The sequence below is a fragment of the Cotesia typhae genome, unplaced genomic scaffold (genome assembly GCF_013202065.1).
Source record: "Cotesia typhae breed Kobodo isofemale line unplaced genomic scaffold, CoteBio_Ctyphae contig_22, whole genome shotgun sequence".
In the NCBI taxonomy this organism is placed as follows: Eukaryota; Metazoa; Arthropoda; class Insecta; order Hymenoptera; family Braconidae; genus Cotesia; species Cotesia typhae.
In genome coordinates, this window is record NW_027423728.1 from 808,743 (window position 1) to 833,631 (window position 24,889).

Sequence of the window (24,889 nt, forward strand, 5' to 3'; positions counted from 1 at the left end):
TTTTAGTTTTTTTTTTTGGTCTACGGGCGTGGAAAAAATTTTTATAGCTTAACCACCATAAGGATCGGATACTTTGTTCATTTAGCTTTAATTTCTTTTTTTAAACACCCTGATACGTCCACTCCTCGCTGAGATATCGGTCTTCAAATGGAAAAGGATCTTTTTGTCTTTGATTATCGATATCTCAGCAACCAATGATCGCACAGAAAGTTAAAGGTGGATTTCAAGAACTTTAATGAATTCCCCTTAACGACTGTCCATTGTTTTTTCGAAAAAAAATTTTTTCTTTCCGTCACATGAATTTGAAAATGCCACATAAAAGGGCTTTTAGTGGTTTTTTGGAAAATCAAGCGCTGGATCGAAAATATTGAGGAAACCACTAATGTTAAGTGTGCCTTTTACAGTTCAATACGTCCACAAAAACCCTACAAAGAATCAAATTAATCCAGCAAGCCGTTTTTTTGTTTCACTTGATCGAATTTTTGAAAAAATTAAAGGATCACGTTTTTTGCTCTGAAAAGCTCATAATTTTTAAAAATGAGAAAAAAAATGATTTTTTCGAGCTTTTTCCACATTTTCGTTCCAAAAAGTACTTAAATTTTCAAAAAAAAAAATTAAAAAAAAAAATTTTTAAAAAAAAAAAAATTAAAAAAAAATTTTCAAAAAAAAAAATTTTTCGAAAAAAATTAAAAAAAAAATTTTTTTTTGGAAAAATTTTTTTAACAAGTTAGGGAAACTCAAAAAACCATCGCCCAATGATTTTTATCACCTTTCCACCGTTGCATTCCTTGATTCTACTGATCTCCTTTTAATTAAATTAATAAAAAAGTTAATACCCCCAATCGAATTTCGATTTTTTCATACGCTTTCGGAGTTTTTTTTTCTTTTCTTTTTGTGAATCCTTAGCAAATCGCTTCATTCAACAGTTTTTTCAAAACTAATCCCTCTGCGCTAAAAAAATTTTTTTAATTTTTTGGTCAAAATTGAAAATTTCTGACTTTTGATTCTTAATCATGGTTAGACGACATTTATCGGCGGTGGAAGTCGCTCGGTTAGTGACTCTTATCGACGAAGGTTACACTCAACATGCAGTTGCTATCCGGATGGGTGTAAGTCAATCTGTCGTATCTCGAGCTTATACCAGATACCAAGAGACGAATCAATATCATCGTCGCCCCGGACAAGGTCGCCATCGAGTCACTAATGCCCGCGATGATCGAACACTTGTTAGAGAAGTTCGACGACAACCTTTCGTCAATGCGAATATTGTCGCTCGAAACTTCCCCAATCGCAGACAACAGCAACAACAACAGCAACAGCGACGACGGCATCAAGTGCGAAACATTTGCTCTCGAACAATCATCAACCGTCTTCGTGAAACTGGGTTACACGCACGACATCCTAATCGTGTACCCCTGTTGACAGCAAGACATCGTCGAGCTCGTTTAGCGTATGCTTACGATCATCGAAATTGGAACTTGAGGGAATGGACAAATGTTTTATTCACTGATGAGTCTCGTTTTAATCTGTATGGCAACGATCGACGTCCTCTCGTTTGGCGCCGTCGTGGAGAACGTTTTCGCCAGAACTTTGTCCGTCCAGTCGTTGCCTACGGCGGTGGATCAGTTATGGTGTGGGGCGGCGTTTCACGAAATTGGAAAACACCTTTGGTAATTTGGAATTGTACGCGAAAATTTGACAGCTAGACGTTACATCGACCAAATTTTAAGGCCCATTGTTTTGCGCAGACGACAACATCTGAGGTCGTTCATATTGATGCAAGATAATGCACGTCCACACAGCCAACATTACCCGGCGCTTCTTTGAGCGGCATGACATCACATTGTTGCGACACCCAGCAATGAGTCCAGATCTCAACCCCATAGAGCACGTTTGGGACATAATGGGCCGTCGGTTGCGCAGAGAGTATCCAAATTTGCAGAACTTAGCTGCTTTGGAGCGCGCGCTTCAGCACATTTGGAATACCATTCCGCAGCCTCAAATTACCGTCTGCATAAACATGGCTGAACGTTTGAGAGCCGTTATTGAAAACAGGGGTGGTAATACCCGGTATTGAACCAACAAAAACCTTCAGAGAATGAGTTTGGAGTCATTAAATACGGTGGAACTGACGAGCCACCGGGTCTCAATTCTCCTGAAATACCTCACACACACACACACACACACACACACACACACACACACACACACACACACACACACACACACACACACACACACACACACACACACACACACACACACACACACACACACACACACACACACACACACACACACACACACACACACACACCCACATACACACACACACACACACACACAGAAGCGTAAATCCGACCGCGCGACCCACGTGGTACGCTTTGGATAACGCTAATGCCGGCGGTAATTGTTTTCTTAAACTTTTCAAGAGAAAAATTTCAAAAAAATTTTTTTTTTTTTTTTTTTTTTTTTTTTTCAATTTAAGCACTTTTTGGAACGAAAATGTGGAAAAAGCTCGAAAAAACCATTTTTTTTCTCATTTTTAAAAATTATGAGCTTTTCAGAGCAAAAAACGTGATCCTTTAATTTTTTCAAAAATTCGATCAAGTGAAACAAAAAAACGGCTTGCTGGATTAATTTGATTCTTTGTAGGGTTTTTGTGGACATATTGAACTGTAAAAGGCACACTTAACATTAGTGGTTTCCTCAATATTTTCGATCCAGCGCTTGATTTTCCAAAAACCACTAAAAGCCCTTTTTGTTGCATTTTCAAATTCATGTGACGGAAAGAAAAATTTTTTTCGAAAAAACAATGGACAGTCGTTAAGGGAATTCATTCACGTTCTTGAAACCCACCTTTAACTTTCTGTGCGATCATTGGTTGCTGAGATATCGATAATCAAAGACAAAAAGATCCTTTTCCATTTGAAGACCGATATCTCAGCGAGGAGTGGACGTATCAGGGTGTTTTAAAAAAGAAATTAAAGCTAAATGAACAAAGTATCCGATCCTTATGGTGGTTAAGCTAAAAAAATTTTTTCCACGCCCGTAGACCAAAAAAAAAAACTAAAAATTTTTGAGAATTTTTTTGTTGCTGGTTTTTCTACGATTACTCAGAAACCGCGGAGGCTACAAAATTTTGAAGTTCTAATCAAAAAACTAGACACTTGGAGCTACAATTTTCTTTTTTTGTATTTCCTGTACGACCATTTTTCTCAAAGTTACGGCCTGTTGAAAACTACCGAAAAATTTGGAATTTTTTTTTGATCCCTTAATTTTTTCCAGTAGTGTATTTCGGAATTAGTTTATTATCAATTAGGAATTATTGTAAAATTAACTGATGACCGAATATGTTTAGTTGAAGTTCTTAACGTAAATTAATTTGTTGAAAATTTTCATAATTTATTCAATTAAAATCAAAGTCAATCAGTCATGAGTGGGTTATGTGTGTGGAGATTAGTACACATCATGTGTGTAAGCAGCAGAAGTATCTAGGTTGCGTTTTCTACATAGAACGTCTACATTGCTGTCACTAGGCTGCTACTTTTATAGCTTTGTGTTAATAACGACCCCGTGCACACTGTGGTCTTTGTGTGAGGTATTTCGTTGGTAGTTAGTAACAGTTCTGGTTAGCCGTTCGTTAGGCTAGACGATCTCTTTCCGACCGCGATGTTTGTGCAGAGTAACTAATACAGTTCTGGTTAGCCGTTAGTTAGGCTATAGTTTTAAGTTAATTATTGATACAGTCCTGGTTAGCTGTTAGTTAGGCTATAGTTTTAAGTTGATTATCGTGTGAGTGTGTAAGTGCTTAAATTTGTTATTTTTATTGTTATTATATATACGTACAATTGTTAATTAATCATTTATTATTCAACAGCACCTTCTTCCACTCTCTCTAACCCTAAGATAAGCTCTCAGCTCTGGACCGGTTCCTCGAACCATGATAAAGAACATGGAAGCGTCCTATTAATCATTTTGGTTGTTTATTTTGTAATTTGTAATTTATTAATTAATTAATAAGGCGCCAATTCAGCAGCAAGAAATTCTTTTACATTGGGAACTGACGGATTGAGGCACGCAGTCTAGTGGCAAAAAAATAAATTATTAGTAGCTTACAACGTTCGAGTAAATACACAGTAAATGCATACTGTTTATAATTGCAATAAATTTTAAATAATAAATTAACGATAAATAAAAATAAAAATGGAAGTTGGAATTCTTACAGAACAGGTTAAATCAAAATGTAGAGTATGTTGTGCAGTTAAAAATTGTAATAGTAAAGCTAATAAAAATTTAAATGTGGTTTTCCATAAATTTTCAAAGGCTGGTGAACGTACAGTGTTATAAGAAAATTATTTTAGTAATTTGGAAAATATTGATAAGTTTAAAGCGTGGAAGAAGTTATTAAATATAAATGAAGTGACTATTCAAATGAAAATTTGCTCTCTACATTTTACAAAAACCGATTATATATTACCAGGTACGTTTTCTAAGTTTAACCTACAAATTCAAAACTGAAAGTATAATTTTTTTTTCTTCTTAAATAATTACATGTTATTAAGAATAGTTATTTATTATTTTTGATTTTTCAGATTATAATTCAGGAAAAAAAAAGCAGTCCCTTCATGCAATTTACCTAAGTTATTTGGAGCAAAAAATACTGATCTATAAGAATCCCGGCTTAAACGACGAGTAGAACGACAAACGAGGATATAATCAACCAAAAAACAAAATAATCAACCCGATGTATCTAACATGGGAATTGACGACGGAAAAAACCAGGAGGACGATGACATTACCAATGGTGATGATACCTCAGCAATGCATTGTGACGTACACACTTTAACATCAAATTTTAGAGGAAAAAAAATTGGTATTCAAGTGGAGACTGCGTTTCATACCACAACATTCATGGATTTGTTGAGCACGGAAAATGATTTTTCAACAGCAACAGGAATACAATCTGATAAAATATTATATAAAATTGTGGAGCTGGTCGAGGTTGTGTATGAACATAATTTATTAATCTCTAAGATGACTCTGAGAGAACGAATTATGTTGAAAAAAGCCAAAATCATCAATTGACATCAAAAATCGCACGGACCATGGCTAGAGAACTAGTCATGGTACTAACAAAAGCACGGTCCTTAACGTGAGAGCTAGTGGAAAATTACTCTAATATAGTGGGAAATTATTCAAAATTGTTATTGGGCCGCTACCTTCAAAACCCCCACTCAGTCCATCGGAGCTGCCGGGCCAGTGAATTGACCGACTCCAATCCCCTCTCAAATCAACAGACTGCTTAAAAAGAGGAGCGAGGAGAGCTACCATACAGGCCACTTCTAACTACTGAGCGAAGCAGAAGAAGAAGTGTGACCCAGATGTCGGAAAAAGGGTCTAGACTAGGGAAGAGGGACTGAGCCGGAGAGAGAGGGCCGATGGCTAGTACGAGACAGCCGAGGAGTAGGGCGCGGAAGAAGGGACCAGGAGGGGACCAACGACAGCTACCTACTCTCCGTTTCTCATGTTCTCCTGATACTTCGACGGGCGTATTTTCCTGCTAAATTATTATTTAACGTTGTAAATAATCCGTTTTCTTTAGTTAAGTTATTGTTTACGAGTGCAGTATTATTATTCTAATTATTAATAATGATAATTTACGATATTGAGAGTATTATTCACTAAAAACTTGTGAAAATATTATTTATCTAATTTAGATTTGATTATAAATATCTAAAACTATTTTTTGTTAGTTAATATCGTTTGTTTAAAACAATTCAGGTCTAATAGTTTAGTTACCAATGTTGAATATCTAGACGGGTTAATAATTAGTTAGTTATAAAAGTATTCTTTTGTCTACGACGATTATTTATTGTGATTATATTTCTTTAGTTTATTGAAAGAAAATTAATGTAATTAATTTTGGAAACAAATTATTGTAAATTTCCAATTTATAAATTATTCTAAGTCCTAAGCCGAGTTAGTATGGGAATGTATTCTGTTGAATTTGTATGTAATCTGTTGATATTTGATTTTCAAAACTCAGAATTTGACGAACCGAATGGATATAGAATGAGGGAATTGCCAATTAAATTAGTAGTTTGTAAACAACGTGTAGAGGGCAAAAACGATTATTCTGGTTCGTTGCAAGTGACTTTTTGAAAAACTGTTAAAAGCGAAAATTGGCGATCGAAAAGGAAGTCTTGTGACAGAGTGTTATTGAGGGAATATTCTTCTACCAATAACAGCTGGAGGGACATTACCTTGGTTCGCCTAGAACACTGGTAAGTACCTTTTGAACTCTCAACAAGATTTGACTTCCCCGGATCTTCGACCCTCTGTCGAAAATCCGGTAGGTAATCACAAACCGTGTAGGTGGGAGCGGAGAGGATACTCTCCATCCGCTCTCAGGGTAGAATTTTAGGCCCAGGGTGACGGCTAGTCTCCTGGGGAGTGGGTAACCAGTTGGTGGAGCTGTAGTTCGCGATTTGGACGCTCACGGGAGCCAGAATGTGTGCGAGTTTGTCTTGTACAGACCAGTTTTGATCGGGTCCTGATACGCGTGCGCGACCAATGTCATGAAGACATTTTGTTTGTATTATTTATGTTAGATTTAGTTGTTGAGGTTGGATATAACCTCAACCTTTTTTTTGTATTACGAGAATTTGTTATTTTGTTTCGTAACACTTTGTGAGTCGATTTTGATAAATAAATGATTATTTATTTCTCTATCATACCCTGTTTGACATTTGGAGTTATTTAGTAAGACGTAGTTATGTATTATTTATTTTTAAGTAACTGAGATTTGTTTTCTTCTGAAATATATTTTGTTGTTCAACCCCCCTTTTTACCCTGGACTCCGGCGAGCTTCAGATTCGAGCAAGGGGGCGTTTTGTGTCGCAGTATCATTCATAATCGTTCAGCGTTTATCCCTTTTTTTTCCAAAGAATAAACCCTCAAAAATTACCCGTTACAGAAGAAAAAGAAGAAGAAGAAGAAGAAAAAGAAAGAAGCCAATCGTCTACTGTAAGCGAGCAAGGCTTACTATACAGTGCAGTATTTTTGGATACCAAGCGAGCAAGGCTTGTATATCCCCGACTCAACAATCGGACAAACTCGGATCATCTCGGCTACACCAAACGCTGACTAGCATCGTTAAATCAGTTCTTTTGAGAACTAAACTTTAAACAGTTCTCTTCAGAACTATTCAATTCTCATTCCCATTTTGAGAGTGAGAATAAGTCTTCTCAAGACTACTAAAGGCTCTTATTTAAGAGCGTGTAACTAACAAGTCATCTCATGACTACTACGTAGTCCAAAACAATCGGTCTTTTTCAAGGCCAACAAATTATTATATTTGTAAGAAAACCTACCCAAGTTTGAGAGAAGGTACCGGTATTATAACCGAACATTTAATGGTCCCTCGAGCCGGATCTTCTCTCGGCTTGGGTAGTACTAAGTGACATCTCCAGACATATCTCTGACAGTGCCACATTTTTTGAGATTGGGTTTCACTAACTTGCGCATTGCGGAGCACTACGTGCTGCGGGAAGTTTTGTCACTCAAATCCTCAAAGATGTCAGCACTTCAGGCTGGATTGTCGCTGCAGCAGTCAAAGTACGCGTTCATCATGTCTCTGCAGAAGGAATTTCAGGCAGAAACTCACCAATCATTCAACATTCACGTGGCCAAAGCAAAGCTGTTGATGCTCAAGACCAACTGGGAAAAGTTTGAGGCAGAGCACGAAAAAATCATCCTGTCTAAGGTCGAGATCCCACCAGACGATTCGTACATCAAGAACAACGCCTACGAAACGGCTATGCAATGCGTTGTTAATGTCCAAGCTGCCGGTGGTGACGGTGGCAGCCGTCGGGATGACGGTGGCAGCCGTCATCTCGAAACCCACGCAGTCATCTCAAGCCAGGAAGACATCTGAGATCAAGAGAATCTCAAACTGATACAAACATCACCAAATATAACAAGTCATCTCAAAAGGTTACCATCAACAAGTCATCTCAAACAATTGAAATATTCAAGTCATCTCAACCAGAGCAATTGCCTGCTCAGGCAAATGCAATAGCTTTGTCAGCAATTAACACAAGAACTGCAGTAATCCTGGCCACTTGCAAAGTACTAGTAGTGTCTCCCAACATGAAAAAACATACAACTCGTCTTCTCATCGATCCAGGATCAGAATTGACACTAGTCTCAGCCAAGCTAGTTAAAGAAGCAAAACTTGACCAACTAGCCACTGTGATACCAATCCTAGGCGTGGGTAATCAGTCTTCAAGCAAAACTCTTGGTCAAACTAACTTAACCATTGAGTCTTGCATTTCACATAAACAAGTCCATCTCAGAGCACATATCCTGCCTCAAATCACTACTAAGATTCCATCGGTCTCCATCACTGACCAGCATTGGTCTCATCTGAGCAACCTAGAAAGAGCAGATCCAGAGTTCCTGAAGCCTGGACACGTTGAAATCCTCATAGGGGCTGATACTCTTAATCAAATACTAGAACCATCTCCAATAATTAAAGGGCAATCAGATGAGCCACTAGCTATTCACACAATCTTTGGATGGGCCTTTCTTGGACCAGCAGTATCTCAAGCACGAAATCTTTCTCTCAAGTCTCTTCATACTGTGACAAACGATGAGCTTCAAGACTTTCTCACAAGATTCTGGGTTCAGGAAGAAGTACCACATCAAACAAAACCATCTCTTAATTTAGCAGACGCGCAATGTGAAAAATATTACACTAGCACACTCTCACGAAACCAAGAAGGGCGCTACGTAGTGCGAATACCACTATCAGCTGAAATCTCTCAGTTAGGAGATTCCAGAGCCATCGCTTATCGGTGTTTGAAACGACTTCTCAAGCGTCTGGAATCTGACGGACTTCTCAAACAGCGGTATATGGACTTCATGCATGAGTATGAAACATTAGGCCACATGGTAGCAGTTCCAAAGGAAGCCCCTGAACCTAAACAAGCCTACTACCTACCTCATCATGGAGTTCTCCGAGAACAAGGTACTACTACAAAGCTCAGAGTCGTTTTCAACGGGTCATGTAAAACCACCTCACAAGTATCACTCAATGACATTCAGCATGCTGGTCCAAAAACTCAAAGAGATATATTTGACGTATTGCTGTTCATCAGACGTTTCAAATTCATCTTCATGACTGACATAGTCAAGATGTTTCGACAGATTCAAGTCCATCAGGATGATTGGGACTTACAACGAATTCTCTGGATCAACCAACAGAATGAAGTCCAAGAATATCAACTAAAAACAGTTACGTATGGAACTCGATCAGCACCATACTTAGCTTGCAGAACATTATTCCAACTAGTGGAAGATGAAAAAGAAAGTTACCCATTAGCAGTTGATTCAATCCTAAAAGGCAGTTATGTTGATGACATCTGAGGTGGAGCTGACTCAATTGACCAGCTCAACACAATAGCTCAATAGCTCAACGGCATGTGCGCCTCAGCATGTCTTCCACTAGATAAATGGAAAAGCAACACACAAGAGTTTGTTATTCCTTCGACATCTCAATCCAGGGACAAGTCATCGCTTCACACGTTCGATGAATCACTATCAAAGGTATTGGGTCTCTCCTGGTCAGCAACTCATGATTAGTTTACGTTTCAAAGCTCTATATCAGAAAGTGCAGTAATAACCAAGAGATCAATTCTCTCAGAAGTAGCTCAACTCTTCGATCCCCTCGGTCTCATCTCTCCAGTGATCATTAAAGCAAAAATTCTACTCCAGCAACTTTGGCTTGAGAAACTTGATTGGGATGATCAACTTTGCCCTGATACAGTAAATCAATGGACCAAGTTTCGAGAAGACATCTCAAAGTTAACCGAACTTCGAATACCTAGATGGATTAATCTGCAAGCTAATTCATACTCAGTACAGCTCCATGGATTCTCCGATGCATCTCAGCTAGCTATGGCTGCTGTTGTTTACCTCAGAGTCACTGATCATAAAGAAAACTCAAAAGTCACTCTAGTCTGCTCAAAAACTAGAGTCGCTCCAATCAAGCGGCTAACAATTCCACGATTAGAGCTTTCAGCTGCAGTGCTTCTCGCCCATCTCATAAGGCATACGCGATCTACATTAGAACTCCATGGTCCCAGTATTTTTATGGACCGACTTATGGACTCTTCAATAACACTTGCATGGGTCAAAAATAACCCCATGAAATGGAAAGAATACGTTGGAAACCGAGTTTCAACTATTCATCAAACACTTCCAAATGCAAGTTGGAGATACACGTCAGGTAAACTCAATCCAGCAGATTGTGCTTCAAGAGGTCTAAACGCGTCTCAACTAATTAGTCATCATCTCTGGTGGACAGGTCCACCTTGGCTAGCTCAATCTCCTGAACATTGGCCAATCTCAATAGCTCCATCTCCAACAGAAGCTCTCGAAGAACGACCTGGCATCTCGTTAACTGCAGTAATACAACCAACAATCGGGGACTTGATCGATCTTCCATGTGTAAAAACATTTCACAAAGGCCTTAACAAGCTACTACGAATAACAGCACTATGTCAACGAGCCATCTCATGTTTCAAACGAATCCCCAACTCGAACGTATCAACATCTCCAATTGGTCCAGCAGACTTAGAGAAAGCAAAACTATTTTGGATAAAAGCAACCCAGCAAGCATACTTCTCATCAGAAATTAGCACCATCATGTCAGGGAAACTCCTAGCAAAATCTCATGCCCTCTCTAGACTAACTGCAAGATTAGATCATCAAGGGATCCTTCGAGTTGGAGGACGTCTTCAAAATTCGAAACTTGATCATGACAGCAAGCACCCATCTTACCTCGACAATGCAAACTTTCGGAACTTCTCATCGCAGATGCTCATGCCCGAACCTTCCACGGTGGAACACAACTTACACTAATGTACCTACGACGTCAATGTTGGATACTAGGAGGAAGAGCTCCAATCAAGTCTTTTATCCAACACTGTTTAGTCTGCGCCCGAATCCGAGCAGTCCGAACACAACAACTTATGGCACCTCTACCGTCATCTCGAGTGACTCTATCATTAGTTTTTGAAACTACTGGAGTTGATTACGCTGGACCAATTACATTAAAGACATTTCAAGGAAGAGGTGCAAAGAAATTCAAAGGGTGGATAGCAGTCTTCGTCTGTTTCTCAACGTCAGCAATTCATCTTGAAGCAGTCTCAGATTACTCAACTGAAGCCTTCTTGAAGGCATTTCGAAGATTTTCTAGTCGACGAGGAATCTGCAAAACACTACATAGTGATTGTGGAACTAATTTCAAAGGAGCTGACAATGAATTGAAACGTCTCTTCTCCAAGGCTACATCAGAATCAAAAGAACTTCAACGTCTTCTCACTAATGATGGTACAAATTGGAAATTTAATCCCCAGGAGCACCTCACATGGGGGAAAATGGGAAGCCGCAGTGAAATCTGTCAAACGTCATCTCCAATTGTCAATATCAGAGACCAGCTTCACATTTGAAGATTTCTCTAATCTCTTAGCACAAGTTGAGGCAGTACTCAACTCAAGACCTCTCAGTGCTCTATCAGATGATCCAGAAGATCTCTCTGCCCTAACTCCAGGCCATTTCATTCGAGGAGCTGCGCTCAACTCTATACCTGAACCATCTCTAACTTCCGTAAACGAGTCAAGACTATCTCAATTTCAACGGATTCAAGAACGATTTCAATAATTCTGGAACCGATGGTCAGCAGAATGCTTATCTGCACATCAGTCCATCTCAAAGTGGCGCAACCAACAAGACGATATCAAACTAGGATCCTTGGTGCTAATAACAGATGAAAGACTTCCCCCTTCAAAATGGCCTCTCGCGAGAGTAATTCAACTTCACCCAGGGAAGGATGGACTTACTCGAGTAGTCACTCTCAAGACCGCTACATCAATTTTCACTCGACCAATTGTCAAGTTAGCTCTTTTTCCACTAGCTCCTCACCAAGAGTCATCTAATTAATATTCTGCATTCCTGCAGAATTTGGGGGGGGAGAATGTTGAAAAAAGCCAAAATCATCAATTGACATCAAAAATCGCACGGACCATGACTAGAGAACTAGTCATGGTACTAACAAAAGCACGGACCTTAACGAGAGAGCTAGTGGAAAATTACTCTAATATAGTGGAAAATTATTCAAAATTGTTATTGGGCCGCTACCTTCAAAACCCCCACTCAGTCCATCGGAGCTGCCGGGCCAGTGAATTGACCGACTCCAATCCCCTCTCAAATCAACAGACTGCTTAAAAAGAGGAGCGAGGAGAGCTACCACACAGTCCACTTCTAACTACTGAGCGAAGCAGAAGAAGAAGAAGAAGAAAAAGAAAGAAGCCAATCGTCTACTGTAAGCGAGCAAGGCTTACTATACAGTGCAGTATTTTTGGATACCAAGCGAGCAAGGCTTGTATATCCCCGACTCAACAATCGGACAAACTCGGATCATCTCGGCTACACCAAACGCTGACTAGCATCGTTAAATCAGTTCTTTTGAGAACTAAACTTTAAACAGATCTCTTCAGAACTAATCAATTCTCACTCCCATTTTGAGAGTGAGAATAAGTCTTCTCAAGACTACTAAAGGCTCTTATTTAAGAGCGTGTGACTAACAAGTCATCTCAGGACTACTACGTAGTCCAAAACAATTGGTCTTTTTCAAGGCCAACAAATTATTATATTTGTAAGAAAACCTACCCAAGTTTGAGAGAAGGTGCCGGTATTATAACCGAACAAATTATAATGACATATGTAAAATTGAAGCAAAATTTGTCATGGGTGTTTTTAGCATTAATTTTCAAGAAATGCAGTGCTGTACAATGTCGAAGTATATTCAAGACAACATTGACAATGTTATTTAAGTGCTTACAAGTTGCAATTAGATGGCTATGACGAGAAGAAATTTCTCGTAATTTACTAGAATATTTTATAGATTTTTAAGATGTCAGAGTCATTATAGATTGCTTTGAAATTTTTATTCAGGCTCCAAGTAAACTGAGTAACCAGAATTAACTTATTCAAATTATAAAAGTTCGACGACATGCAAAATTTTGACTGGAGTCACTCTTTGAGGAAGAATATCCTATTTTACAAAACCTTATCGGGGTAGACATCTTGATAACGCATTATTCGAGCTAAGTGATCTAATGACATTATTAGAACCTGGTGATGCTGTTATGACTGACAGAGGATTTTTAATTGAAGAAATCCGTGCTCGGAATAATTGGAAATTTATAAGGGTTGGTACCTTTGAGTATGAAGGTGTTGAGTCCCGGTCTGCTGCCTCTGGAAAACAAGTGGGTCGATCGACGGAAAACTATTGTCTCACATTTGGTGAAGTTCATCCTCAAGTTCCAGGTTTGTAGGAATTTATCTATTTTGTCTAGGAGCTTTTGCAGCTCGTCTTGGATTTTTAATGGAGATTTTCTAGGTAAGTATACAACTAAGTTATCCACGAAGGCGATGGCTTTCAGATTTCCTTTATTTAAATCAAATAAGTTTAGCAGATTACTAAAATAAATTAGGAAGAGGGTGGGAGAGTTGACTGTTTCCTGTTGAAGTCCTTCTTGTATTTTGAAAGTTGTAGTTGAGGAGTGGTTTCCATCTCATATGATAAACGTTTATTTGTGGATCATGTCAAAGATCATTAAGATCATCCACTCAGGGAATCCCAGTTTTATTAATCTATATATCAGGCCAAAAAGCTCCACGGAGTCGAAGGCCTTCTCCAGGTCGATTACGAGGGCCCCGACGAGTTGATTATAGTGCAGACTACGTTGAATATCGGAAACTAACTTATTGATAGCGTGGATCGTGGAATGGTGATGCTTAAAGCCGAATTGTTGATCTGGAATAGTGTTATTTTCTTTGCAAAATTTATTTATTTGTATGTTGATGACAGTCTCGAATCCTTTACTGAGAGTTGGTGTAAGGCTTATTGGCCTGTAACTCGTTGCCTTTGATGGATCTTTATCTTTTTTGAGGATGGAAAGGACCTTTGCTTTTTTCCATCCCTTAGGAAAATAGTAGGCATTTAGCGCATTGTTGAATATTATGACGAGTGCTTGGATTATATTTCCCGGTAGATGTTTTAGTATTGTTGGGATTTCATCGACTCCGCTAGATATTTTATTAGGGAGCTTTCGTAGGATTAGTTTGAGAGAATGGCTATTGCAGAAGAAATATTCTTTCCCGTCTTTATGTTTTGGTAAAGTTGCTCTATTGTCAGCTGAAAATTTAGTGTATGTTAATATTGTTGTTGTGATTATCATTTAATTTTGTTTTAATCTTATCAGCTGCTTTTTCTTCTATTTCTTTTAGTCTTATTCCGTTATTGAGGTACCTAGGGGAATTGATGGATTGGAGAAACGTTCCGATGACTTCTAGTTTGCTAGTTGGATCAGAAACAATTACTGTATTGTTTTCTGACCTATTGATTTTTCAGCTGGAATGCCTATCAGCATTAGATCATTTTGGTTAAGAATTTGGTTTCCAATGATAATGGGATTTTTTCTCCTCAAGTAGCGGTTAATTTCAGGGAAAAATGATGATACATCACGATGATTTATTTCTTGTAGCAGGTTCGCGTAGTAAGATGTTGACGATTTAGCAAATTCTTTCCTCAGTTCGGCCTTGGTAATTTTAATCAGTTCTTTGAGTCTGGCAATTTCCTTCCTGTGATTCGATGGATTGTTTGTCTGTAGTTAATTGAGTTCAGCTATTAAGCTTGATTTATTTTTTTGGAGCTTCTTGATTCTGGAGTTGATATATTTTATGTAGATTGTTATGAGGCTTGAATATTGGAACTACTTTCTCTATGCTGGTTAGTATTGACTTGTTGATGTCGTCTATGTACTCATCGATTTCTTTGATGGTTAGGATATAGTCATCTGGAATGATCGTGTTATAATTAAATTATAGTGTGTGTTGGAACTTATCCCATTTTGTTGCTTTAAAATTATATTTATGTAGGATTTGTTGCCTATCTAAATACTCCATCATATTTGGCAGCTTCACATTAAAGGTAAGTGCTAGATGGTCGCTGTCGTACTCGCAGGTATTTAATTTATTGTTGATTAAGTTGGTGATTTGAAGATTTGTGATACATATATCTAAGCATGTGCTGCTATCTGTACGTGAAGGTAAGTTTGTAACAGGGTAAAATTACCCTTAATCGATAAGTCACCAGATATCGATAATTATCCGACATAGCACTGGCGCGTCTCGATCTTCGGGCCTAAAGGGAGAATAGGAGAGGGTGAGTTTGGGTTAAAATAGGTGAGCCGTGCAGTGGAAAAGGGAGAAGTAGTGTGACCGCCAGACTGAGTGCCACGGAAATCAAAAAGGACCGTTCCCGGGAGTAGTGACGAGACGAAGGAAGCCAACTACAACTAGGACTTCATCCTCAACAAGTGAGTTAGATCATCGTTTTGTTCGTCAAGGTGTCAATTATTGCTCTGTGGGAAGGAAGTGGACCGCGGTTTATCCAATGCCCAGTTACTTCTCCTAATTATTTATCAATTGGATCGTTAATCGACGAAAATTTAATTCAATAGATTAATAGTGAAACATTTGCTAGTTTTGGATTGAGTGATTTTCATGGGGGTTTATACCCGAGAATCACTCAATCGACCTTGCGGGGAAATTTTAATAACTAGAAATAATCAATTAATAAATTAACATCCGAAAATTTCGTTAATTTTATTGTTGTAACAATTTTATAACAATTAACTTAGTAAAATTGATTAACTTTTGTCATTGAGAAAAATAGACAAATTTTTATTCGTGGAATTTTCGTCTAGCGTCAGTTTTTGTGTCGCATAAATTCCAATACCCAAGGTCAAGCAAGCCTCGACTGGCGAATGTTCTAGCAAATAAAATTTGACTATTTCGACTCGTGTCGAATTTTTATAATTGATAAAACAATCAGAAAATTGTTGATAATATTTTATATTAAGAATTAATTACTAAGAATGTTTTATATTAAGAAAATTATTAATTGAGAATATTATAAAGTAGAAAAATTTATTAAGAAAATTATATTAGGAATTTTTATCGAAATTATTATATTATAAAATTATTTTTTTGACACGTGTGAATTAAGTAAATTTTGGGGATTAGGTCCGTGAAGGAATTAAATTAAAATTAATGACACTTGATAATTGTCGGCGTGGATATTAAGTCCAAGTAATCAGTTAATCGAGTCAAAAAATCGTCACAGTAAAAATTTAATCAGAGTTAGTGAATTAAACTTTTGTTAATAATTTTGAAGTGATTGTAAAGGTTGATATTGTGACTAAGTTAATTCAAGGCATTAAGCCTCTGGTTCTATACAGATTAGTTCGAGGTTAATTGAAGTTGATTGTTGAATTGGAATTATTGTTTTTACCAAATACTAATGATTGAATAATTTGGAAAAATATTGTAATTAAATTAAAATCCTTTTTTTAATTAAAATTTATAAAGTAAAAATCAATTAAGCGAAGTGTGGGTCATGTGTGTGAAGAATTGTATGGGTTATGCGTGATAGAGAGTGTTAATAGTGTTAAGTGCGGTAGTCCTGTGGACTTAATTTTAAGTTATAAGTGTGTAAAGTCAGTTCGTTTTGGTAGTCCGGTGGACTTGTAATTTTAAGCTTAGTTTTAGGTCAGGTGTGGAAGACCGTTCGTTAGAAAAAGCCCATTAGTTTTACGCAGGTGTGGGAGACCGTTCGTTCAAAAAAGCCCAATTAGTTTTACGCAGGTGGGGGAGACCGTTCGTTCAAAAAAGCCCGTCTAGTCATCGTATCGTCGTTGGGAGGTTCGTTTGTAAATATCGTTTATTTCGCAGTTATTCTCCGCTTCGTTAGATTATAAGTGTGTGAGTGAGCGCTTAAATTTGTTAAGTTTGTTAAATTCTAATTGTTAATAAATATTGATCAATTTTGTTAATTAAATTTTTATTATTCAACAGCACCTTCCTCCACTCTTTCTACCCTAAGATAAGTTTTCTCAGCTCTGGACCGGTTCCAGGAACCGTGATAAATAATCCTGGTGGCGCCCTGATAATTTTTATTGTTGTTAGTTTTGTTTAGTTATTTATAAAATTGATTAGGGGCTAACCTGAACAGGTAAAACTGTTACAAGTTTGTTGCATAGATTTTTACGTTGTACTGATCTGCTGTTGTGTCTTCCCATCTGCGAAGGTAGCGTCCACGCTCGTTGTCAGCATGATCGCCCCACTCCATTCGCCTGACGTTAAAATCTCCTGCTATTATGAATCTATTGTTGATCTGATATAATTTTAGTTTATTAAAAATTTTATCTGGCTCTTTTAAAAATATTATTTTCTTAGAGTAAGTAGCATATAAGCTAATTATGTAGATGTTCGTGTTATTATTGTCATTTGTATTAATTTTTAAAATTGTGTATTCAATGATTTCATTGCCTGAGGATGATAGAAAGTTTATAACTTCATATTTTATACCTTTAGATATAATCACAGCAGTACCACCTCCTTGCTTTGAGTTTGGCCTCTGTTTGGATGATGTCAAAGTCCTTGTATGTTATGACGTGCTTGTCATTTAATTTGGTCTCAGATAAAAGTGCGATATCTGGTTTTTTGTCTTCAAGAAGTCTTAATAGCTCTAGTCTTCTGCAACTATGCTGGATAGAGTTGACATTAATTACAATGAATTTAATTGAATTATTGTTGGTATTGGCTGTGGAATTGCCTTGACTAAGAGTTGTCTGCTTTTGAATCGGTAGTCGCCATCTTCGATACCTAAAATTTTGTATAGAAAATTGACTCTGTTGTTAATCTCATTTAATTTACTATCTTTTTCAGCTAGTTGGTTGAAAATTCTTTGCATTCCTAGAAGCATTTTTTCTGCCCAATGAGGTGTGTTGTTGATTTGATCGCTATTTTCATGGTTTGTGCTGCTGGGACGTATTTTCCCAAACTTAGGTTGTTGTCTTGGTGTTGGCAGCGTGGGCCATGTGCTTAAATTTCTAAGTTGATTGGTATAATTATATGTATCATTTAAATTATTAGTATTATAATTATTATTTATTGGAGTATTACTTACACGCGTATTTTTGGCGTTAACTTATTTGTATTTTTGTTTTGGTGAATTATTATTTTGCCTTGGTTGACTTGCGATAACTAAAAATGGGCATCCTCGGAAGTTGGCCGGGTGTCCTTTCTCCCCATAGTTTACGCAGGTTAGGTTATCTTTATTGTTGTCTTCGATGGGAGTAGCGCACTTTCCTCTTTCATGAGTTTTTCTGCATTTCACACAGCGATACTCCACATTGCACTGTGAGCTTGTGTGCCCCACTCTTTGACAATTTTTGCACTGTGTCACTTTGTTTTTAATTAAATTCTACCAGTGTGCTACTTGTGTTCCAATTTCTTTGAGTTGGTAAGATCTTTTTTTTTTACTGTCAGCTGTTATTTGTATGATGAAATGTTGTTTTTTATATGTAATATTTTTGCAATCAATTGGGATAATTTCAAATATATTTATGTTGTTATTCGCTTCGTTTATTTCTGCTTTAATATCGTCCGCCGAATAATTACCATAAATGTTTTTTAACACAATAGTTGGAGGTTTGAGGTCCTTAGGCGTATAGGTGTAAAATTGAACTTTCAGCTCTAACAATCTGTTTTTGATTACCTCGTATGTGCTCCGATTTGCTGCGAGTATGATGTGGCTTCCTCTATTTTCTTTGATTGTGATTGCGTCCTTTCTGATCCCCGCGCTTGTTATTCTGGCGCTAGTTTCTTTAATATCTTCTCCTATTATAAAAATTGGTGGTGGTTTGAGTGACTAACCAGGGCTTTACTGCCCTCTGTTGGCGTCATCGTCAGGCTACTCTGTATGTTAAGAGGTGCCTGGAATTGAGTCTGCATGCTGACCTGTTGTGTTTGTTGTTTTTTTATTTTTCGTTGAATTTAGCGGATTTAATGCATCGTATCGATTATTTGTTTCCATAGTCTTGCTGCCATCGCTGGTACGTGTTTTTACCGTTTTCAACGGTGTTTCTCAACCTTCTTGGTCTTCCATGTCAGTGATCGTTGATTCCGAATTTGAAAATCGATGTCCAATTAATGTTGGTGAAATTGAGTTAATGCATTTTTTAGTTTTATCAGTCTCAATATATTCTTTGAATATTTTTTCTAGAGCTAATGAGTTCGTGTATCGTTTAGGCCTTTGAAGGTCTGATCCTCGCTGGTGTTGGCGGGAGCCTTTCGTTTTTTGTGTGCATTGTCTGCCATCTTGGGTGCCACCATCTTGGGCGGGTTGTTGATGATCGAGGCTATATTATCAATTTTTTATCACTTTATCTATTGTTCAAATAGTAAATAATAAGACATTACACTCGCTGTTTATGTTTACAGCTGTTTGGAACTTTCTCCAGATTGATGGCTGCACTGCTCAATAAATATTTCACTTTATATTGAGAGCGGCTGTGGAATGATGTCGACAGCGTCACGTCTCGCTTGAAACTCTATACCTATGAGACTTACTTGAATAATAGGGTTCTTAACAACTTCAAGTAATGGAATTGTATGCATGATCGATGCGTAATGAACAAAATCTTTTATTTTGATTGTAATTTATTAACTATCAATATACACTGATAGAAAGATTTATTGAATATTAATAAATTAATTTATTCGAAGACAATTATTTAATTGGTTAAATTTTAATGTCCTCTAAATTAAACTACATGAAAGTCTTGAAGTTAATCACTTAATAGTTATTCAAGACGTGCAAATGCTTAAATGTAAAATAGAAACAACTAATCATCATGGACAAGCTCGAGAGTTACTAATTTATTCGTTGTTAGGAAATCCAAATAATTATGAAGCCCACGAAAATGATCGCTTTTTGAATATAAATCCGAAGGTTTTCTTGATGAGAACTTGAATATTTATGCTCGAGCAAATATTAAAAACGAGCACATATAATGACATATAGTTATATATAAATTATGTGATTATATATAGTTTTATATAATTATATATAATCTTAAAAACAAACATATGTAATCATATACAGTCTTATATAATTATATATAAACTTAAAAACAAACATATGTAAAGACATATAGTTATATATAAATTATTTAAAATCATATATCGATTATATATGGTTCTATAGAATTACATATAATTTTTTTTACCCGGGTCAGGAAGTAATATTTGGAATAAATAAGGTTTTTTAAGAAACTGGTTAAAAACGTTAATATTACTGAGAAAAACAAAGAAAATCAAATTTAGCTGTACTTACTCTTTGATATCAGATTTTTTTGCTACACGACAATAAACTCCACGATCCATTAAACATTTACCGCTAATTGGATCAGGTGGTGCCAAGTTAATGTATGGTGACTCTTCAAGAAATGTAATTCTGAGATAAAATTTTTCAGGAACACCATGAGGGGGTGTATGAGAATTTCCCGGCCATACGATATCTTTTATGTCAAGTCCATCTTTTTGCCAAGATTTCCAGACACCAATCTAGAAAACAATTTCCTTTCTTTGTTGTTAAGAGTTAAATGCTACAGATCATAACAATTTTAGCATGTGTTATTTAAGTAAGAAAAATAATAGATCAAATTCTTATATAAGCAGAATTCCTATGTGAGGTCAATAAAAAAGCGTCGTCATGCTTTTTGTTGTATTTTATTAGCAAAAAAATCCGCTCAGATAAACAAATTTTTTTTTTATTTATTTGAATAACTGACAGTTTTTTAAATTTCTACATTATTTAATAGTTAAAAAAAAAAATTACTGTTTTGCATAAAAAAATTTTTCGGTAACGGAGGATCGATATGAGAAAAAAAAAGATAAAAAAAATTTTTTTTAATACAAAAATATAGCGTTATGTCGTGGCTTACAACGACCGCTTTTTTTTGCATTTTTGAAATACATTTGAAACAGGATGTCGTTTGCTCGTTGGTCGCCCCTGTTATGTCCACCCGAATTTTTTCTTAAATTTAACTCACCCGCGCAGATGGAAGACTTCTCCATGCGCGAAAGCCACAATAAAATATAAACTACGCGACCGCTGGTTGACTAGCGGGGACTTCTGCAATCTCAGCACCACGAAACTTTAAAAAGGCGAGCATGAGCCAACGCCTGGTCTTTGTTAATTAATTCGACTTCTGCGTTTAGTTGACGGGCCCGTGCCTTGTAAAAGTCCGTTATCTTAATTTGCGCTGCACTTAAGACGAGTTCAGACTCGCTTCAGCCGGCAGGCCACATATTACTAATAAAAATTATCATAGTAAGTCGTATTCTTAAAGAAATAACCAACTAGTCTATTGAAAATCTAGACCAAATATTAATAATTATACGCGACATTATTATTATTATTTTTATAATACGGTCCATCCGGCTAAGGAATTCGGCTCTGGACTTAGTTTTAAGTAATTTGTTTTGAATAAATATTAGGTTATATTATTGTTAATTTTTCGTAATATACAAAATTACTGCTTCTCCTTTTTTTCCTGACACCTTCATATTATTCATTTTCCCCTGGATACCTGCAGATCGGCCCTGGAAATACAAGGTTTCTTATTTTTCCCTGTTTGAAAAAAAATAATTGGCGTCCAAACGTGCACTAACCCAGCCTGGGGGGCTGCTGCGGTGTTGCTTAGGGGATTAAAAGCATCTCCTAAGCTTCCTACTTGTTCTTGTTTATTTTATTTTGGGCGACCTGGACAGAATTTCTACTTTACTCGACGCATCCACCATCGAGTCGTTCATAAAATAGTAAAATTTTGTTACACTACTTTGCGCTGTCCACCCGACCCTCACGCTACTCTTACTTAGTTCACGCGGTCCCACGAACCCTCACGTCACTGTGCTGGACCCTCACGTTACTACACACGCTGTCCACACATCGCACGCTGTTCCACGGACCCTCACGTTACTCTAAGAGATCTACCCCGAAGCCAGAGGAGTATACCATGAAACTGAGGTAGACTCTTTACGCACACACAACCACACCAATTATAAATTCCATTAATAACAATAATATAATAAATTATTTTCCATTACTAAAATAATGCAATTCTTATTTCGTAATTATCGTTTCTTAATTCTTAATTGCCATTTTTCCTATTTCCTAATTACTAAATTACTGCTGTGTCCTTAATATTACAACAATAATCTCTCTATATATATATATATATATATATATAAGCGAAATACCACTCACTAACTCACTCATCCGAGATCTCGGAAACTATCCGCCCGATTGACTTGAAATTTAGCCTAATGACTCTACTCGTGATGTAGACGCTCACAAAGAACTGATTTTACGCAATTCTTAGCCAAAATGGATTTTTCGCCTATTATCACGTATGCTACCCCCTCCCCTCCCTCTCATGCTTCCCTTCCCCGCCCATACCTTTTTCCCCCTTCCCTATATATCTCTCTTTTTTTTTTTTAGAAAATGTCATTTTGATTCGCCAATCTACGAAACCCATCAATTATAGAACTCACCCCCTCGCTCCGCAAACACCAACGCTAATCAACTGTTGCAATGGTTACCGTTGCCATGGTTAGCGTTGACATGGATACCGTTGCCATGGTTACCGTTGCAATGGTTACCGTTGCTATAACAACTGTTAAAATAAATAACTTGTAATAACAAATTCGGTTGTAAACTAAATCCAGAGGAATGATTAGAATAAAAATAGAAAGTTACTAAATCTTAATATTCTATACAATTATTATTCAACAGTATTATTCTACACAATGTTAGGCAAATACAGCGATTTTTATCGATTGATTGTTGGGACAGAAGGAATTCATAATCTTACTTTTTTTAAGAAAGAATAGCTAAATCATTAATAACTGAAATAGCTAATATGTATTCGAATGATCATGAAGGATGAACTCCATATAATGAACTCCATTATATCATAAAGCAGATAGATATAACATAAATATTAATGTTGATATTGTTAAATGATTATACTGATTTCAATGATTAAAATTAAAATGGTAAATTGTGTTTGATATTTATAATGGAGCTGTTCTATAGATTGATTGACTCATCACGATATCTCGGTAACCATCGGACCTAGAAACTTGAAATTTGGTAGGAATTATACTTCTGCCCTGTAGAGGGTAGCTAAGAACGGATTTTAAGAAATACCACCCCCAAAGGGGTTCGCGGGGGCGTTAACAATGAAAAACTCCCGTTTTTAAACTGTCGCTCCTATCAACTCCAATTTTGGTAGGAATCTTTTGTCAGAGATGTAGAACTAATCTATAAACGAATTTTACAATGTTTCACCTCACAGAGGGTTGCGGGGTGGGTATTGTGACTCCAAAGAAAGGAAAGAGTGACGGGGCAAGGAGGGAAGTGGCAGCGGCTACCTACTCTTCACTTTTTAGGAGGGCCTAATACGTCGGACGGCCGATTTTGCTGGATTTATTTAATTTCAATATTTCTTATGAGTATTATTACTATTATTATTGTGACTATTACTACTATTGTTCTGTTTGAGTATCGTTGTTTATTGGACTTTAGTTAATTAAAGAAATCTCAGAATAGTAATTGGAAATTATTATTGTATTATTATTGTTCTATTTTTTTTAGTGAGTTTATAAATTTTGCTATGACTGATTTAATTATTTGTGATAAATATTTTCTTTCATGATCAATTAAAGTTTTTATGATTATTTAAATTATCACTGGGTCGTTTATAAATTAATTAACTACTCAGTAAGCAAATTTTAAATAGAAAATATTTAGTGTAAGAAATAATTTAAGTAAGCGAAAATATTCTCGCAATTTTTCAGTCCTGAGCAATTTTTAGTATGGAAAAGCAAGGAATGGTTAGAGAATGAAAGAAGACCGATTAAAATAATAAATCAAATTCCTATCGAAAACCAAAACTTAGAATTTGACACAGCGAAGGGATAGATAATGAGGGAATTGCCAATTAAATTAATAGTTTGTAAACAACGTGTAGAGGGCAAAAACGATTATTCTGGTTCGCTGTAAGTGACTTTTGGAAAAACTGTTAAAAGCGAAAATTGGCTATCAGAAAATCAAGTCTTGTGACAGAGGATTATTGAGGTGAATATTCTTCTGCCAATAACATCTGAAAGGGACAGTACCTCGGTTCGTCTTGAACATTGGTAAGTACCTTTTTGACTTTGCACAAGATTTGACTTCCCTGGATTTTTGACCTTCTGTCAAAAGTTCAGTAGGTGATCATACGCCGTGTAGGCGGGGACGAAGAGGACATTCTCCATTCGCTCTCGGGGTAGAGCTGTAGGCCCAGGGGTGACGGCTAGTCTCCTGGGAAGCGGGAAACCAGCTTTTGGAGTCATAGTTCGCGATTTTGATGTTCACGCTGAGTGAGAGGGAGTGAGAGAAGTCTATTTTGTAAAGACCAGTTTTGACCGGACCTGCGTTTTCCGATGAAAGATTGATTGAAATATTGTTCGTTGTTTTGATTTAGTTTTTTTTTGTTTTGGGGTTTTGATATAACCTAAAGTGTATCACGTCTGTGTTGTTTGTTTTGTATTCTTTTCTTTGATTTATTTAACTGATTTTGACAAATAAATTACTACTTTATCGTTATCATAACCTGTTTGATTTTCGAGTTTACTCCTTTAGTTTTAGTATCTATTATGCTATTTAAAATTAATTGAATTTGTTTTGGCTTTGTTCTTTCGGTTTTATAAATTGGTACTAATCCCCGTTTTTGACCCTGGACCTCGGCGAGCTTCAGATTCGAGCAACGGGGGCGCTTCGTGTCGCAGTATCATCCATTGTTTTAGTTATTCTAAAACACTCAAAAATTACCCGTTACAGTATTAACAATCAAAATTC

General features: G+C 36.7%; 1 protein-coding gene across 2 annotated transcripts in view; it reads right to left on the bottom strand.

The window, feature by feature from the left end:
- Positions 1-24,889, bottom strand: part of Nmdar2 (glutamate ionotropic receptor NMDA type subunit 2) — a 786,854-nt gene that overhangs the window by 493,308 nt on the left and 268,657 nt on the right. For both annotated transcript variants that reach the window (XM_074237486.1, XM_074237485.1), the window contains one exon: positions 20,318-20,547. In XM_074237486.1, the coding sequence (XP_074093587.1) occupies positions 20,318-20,547 (230 nt within the window). The remainder of the gene's footprint in view (positions 1-20,317; positions 20,548-24,889) is intronic.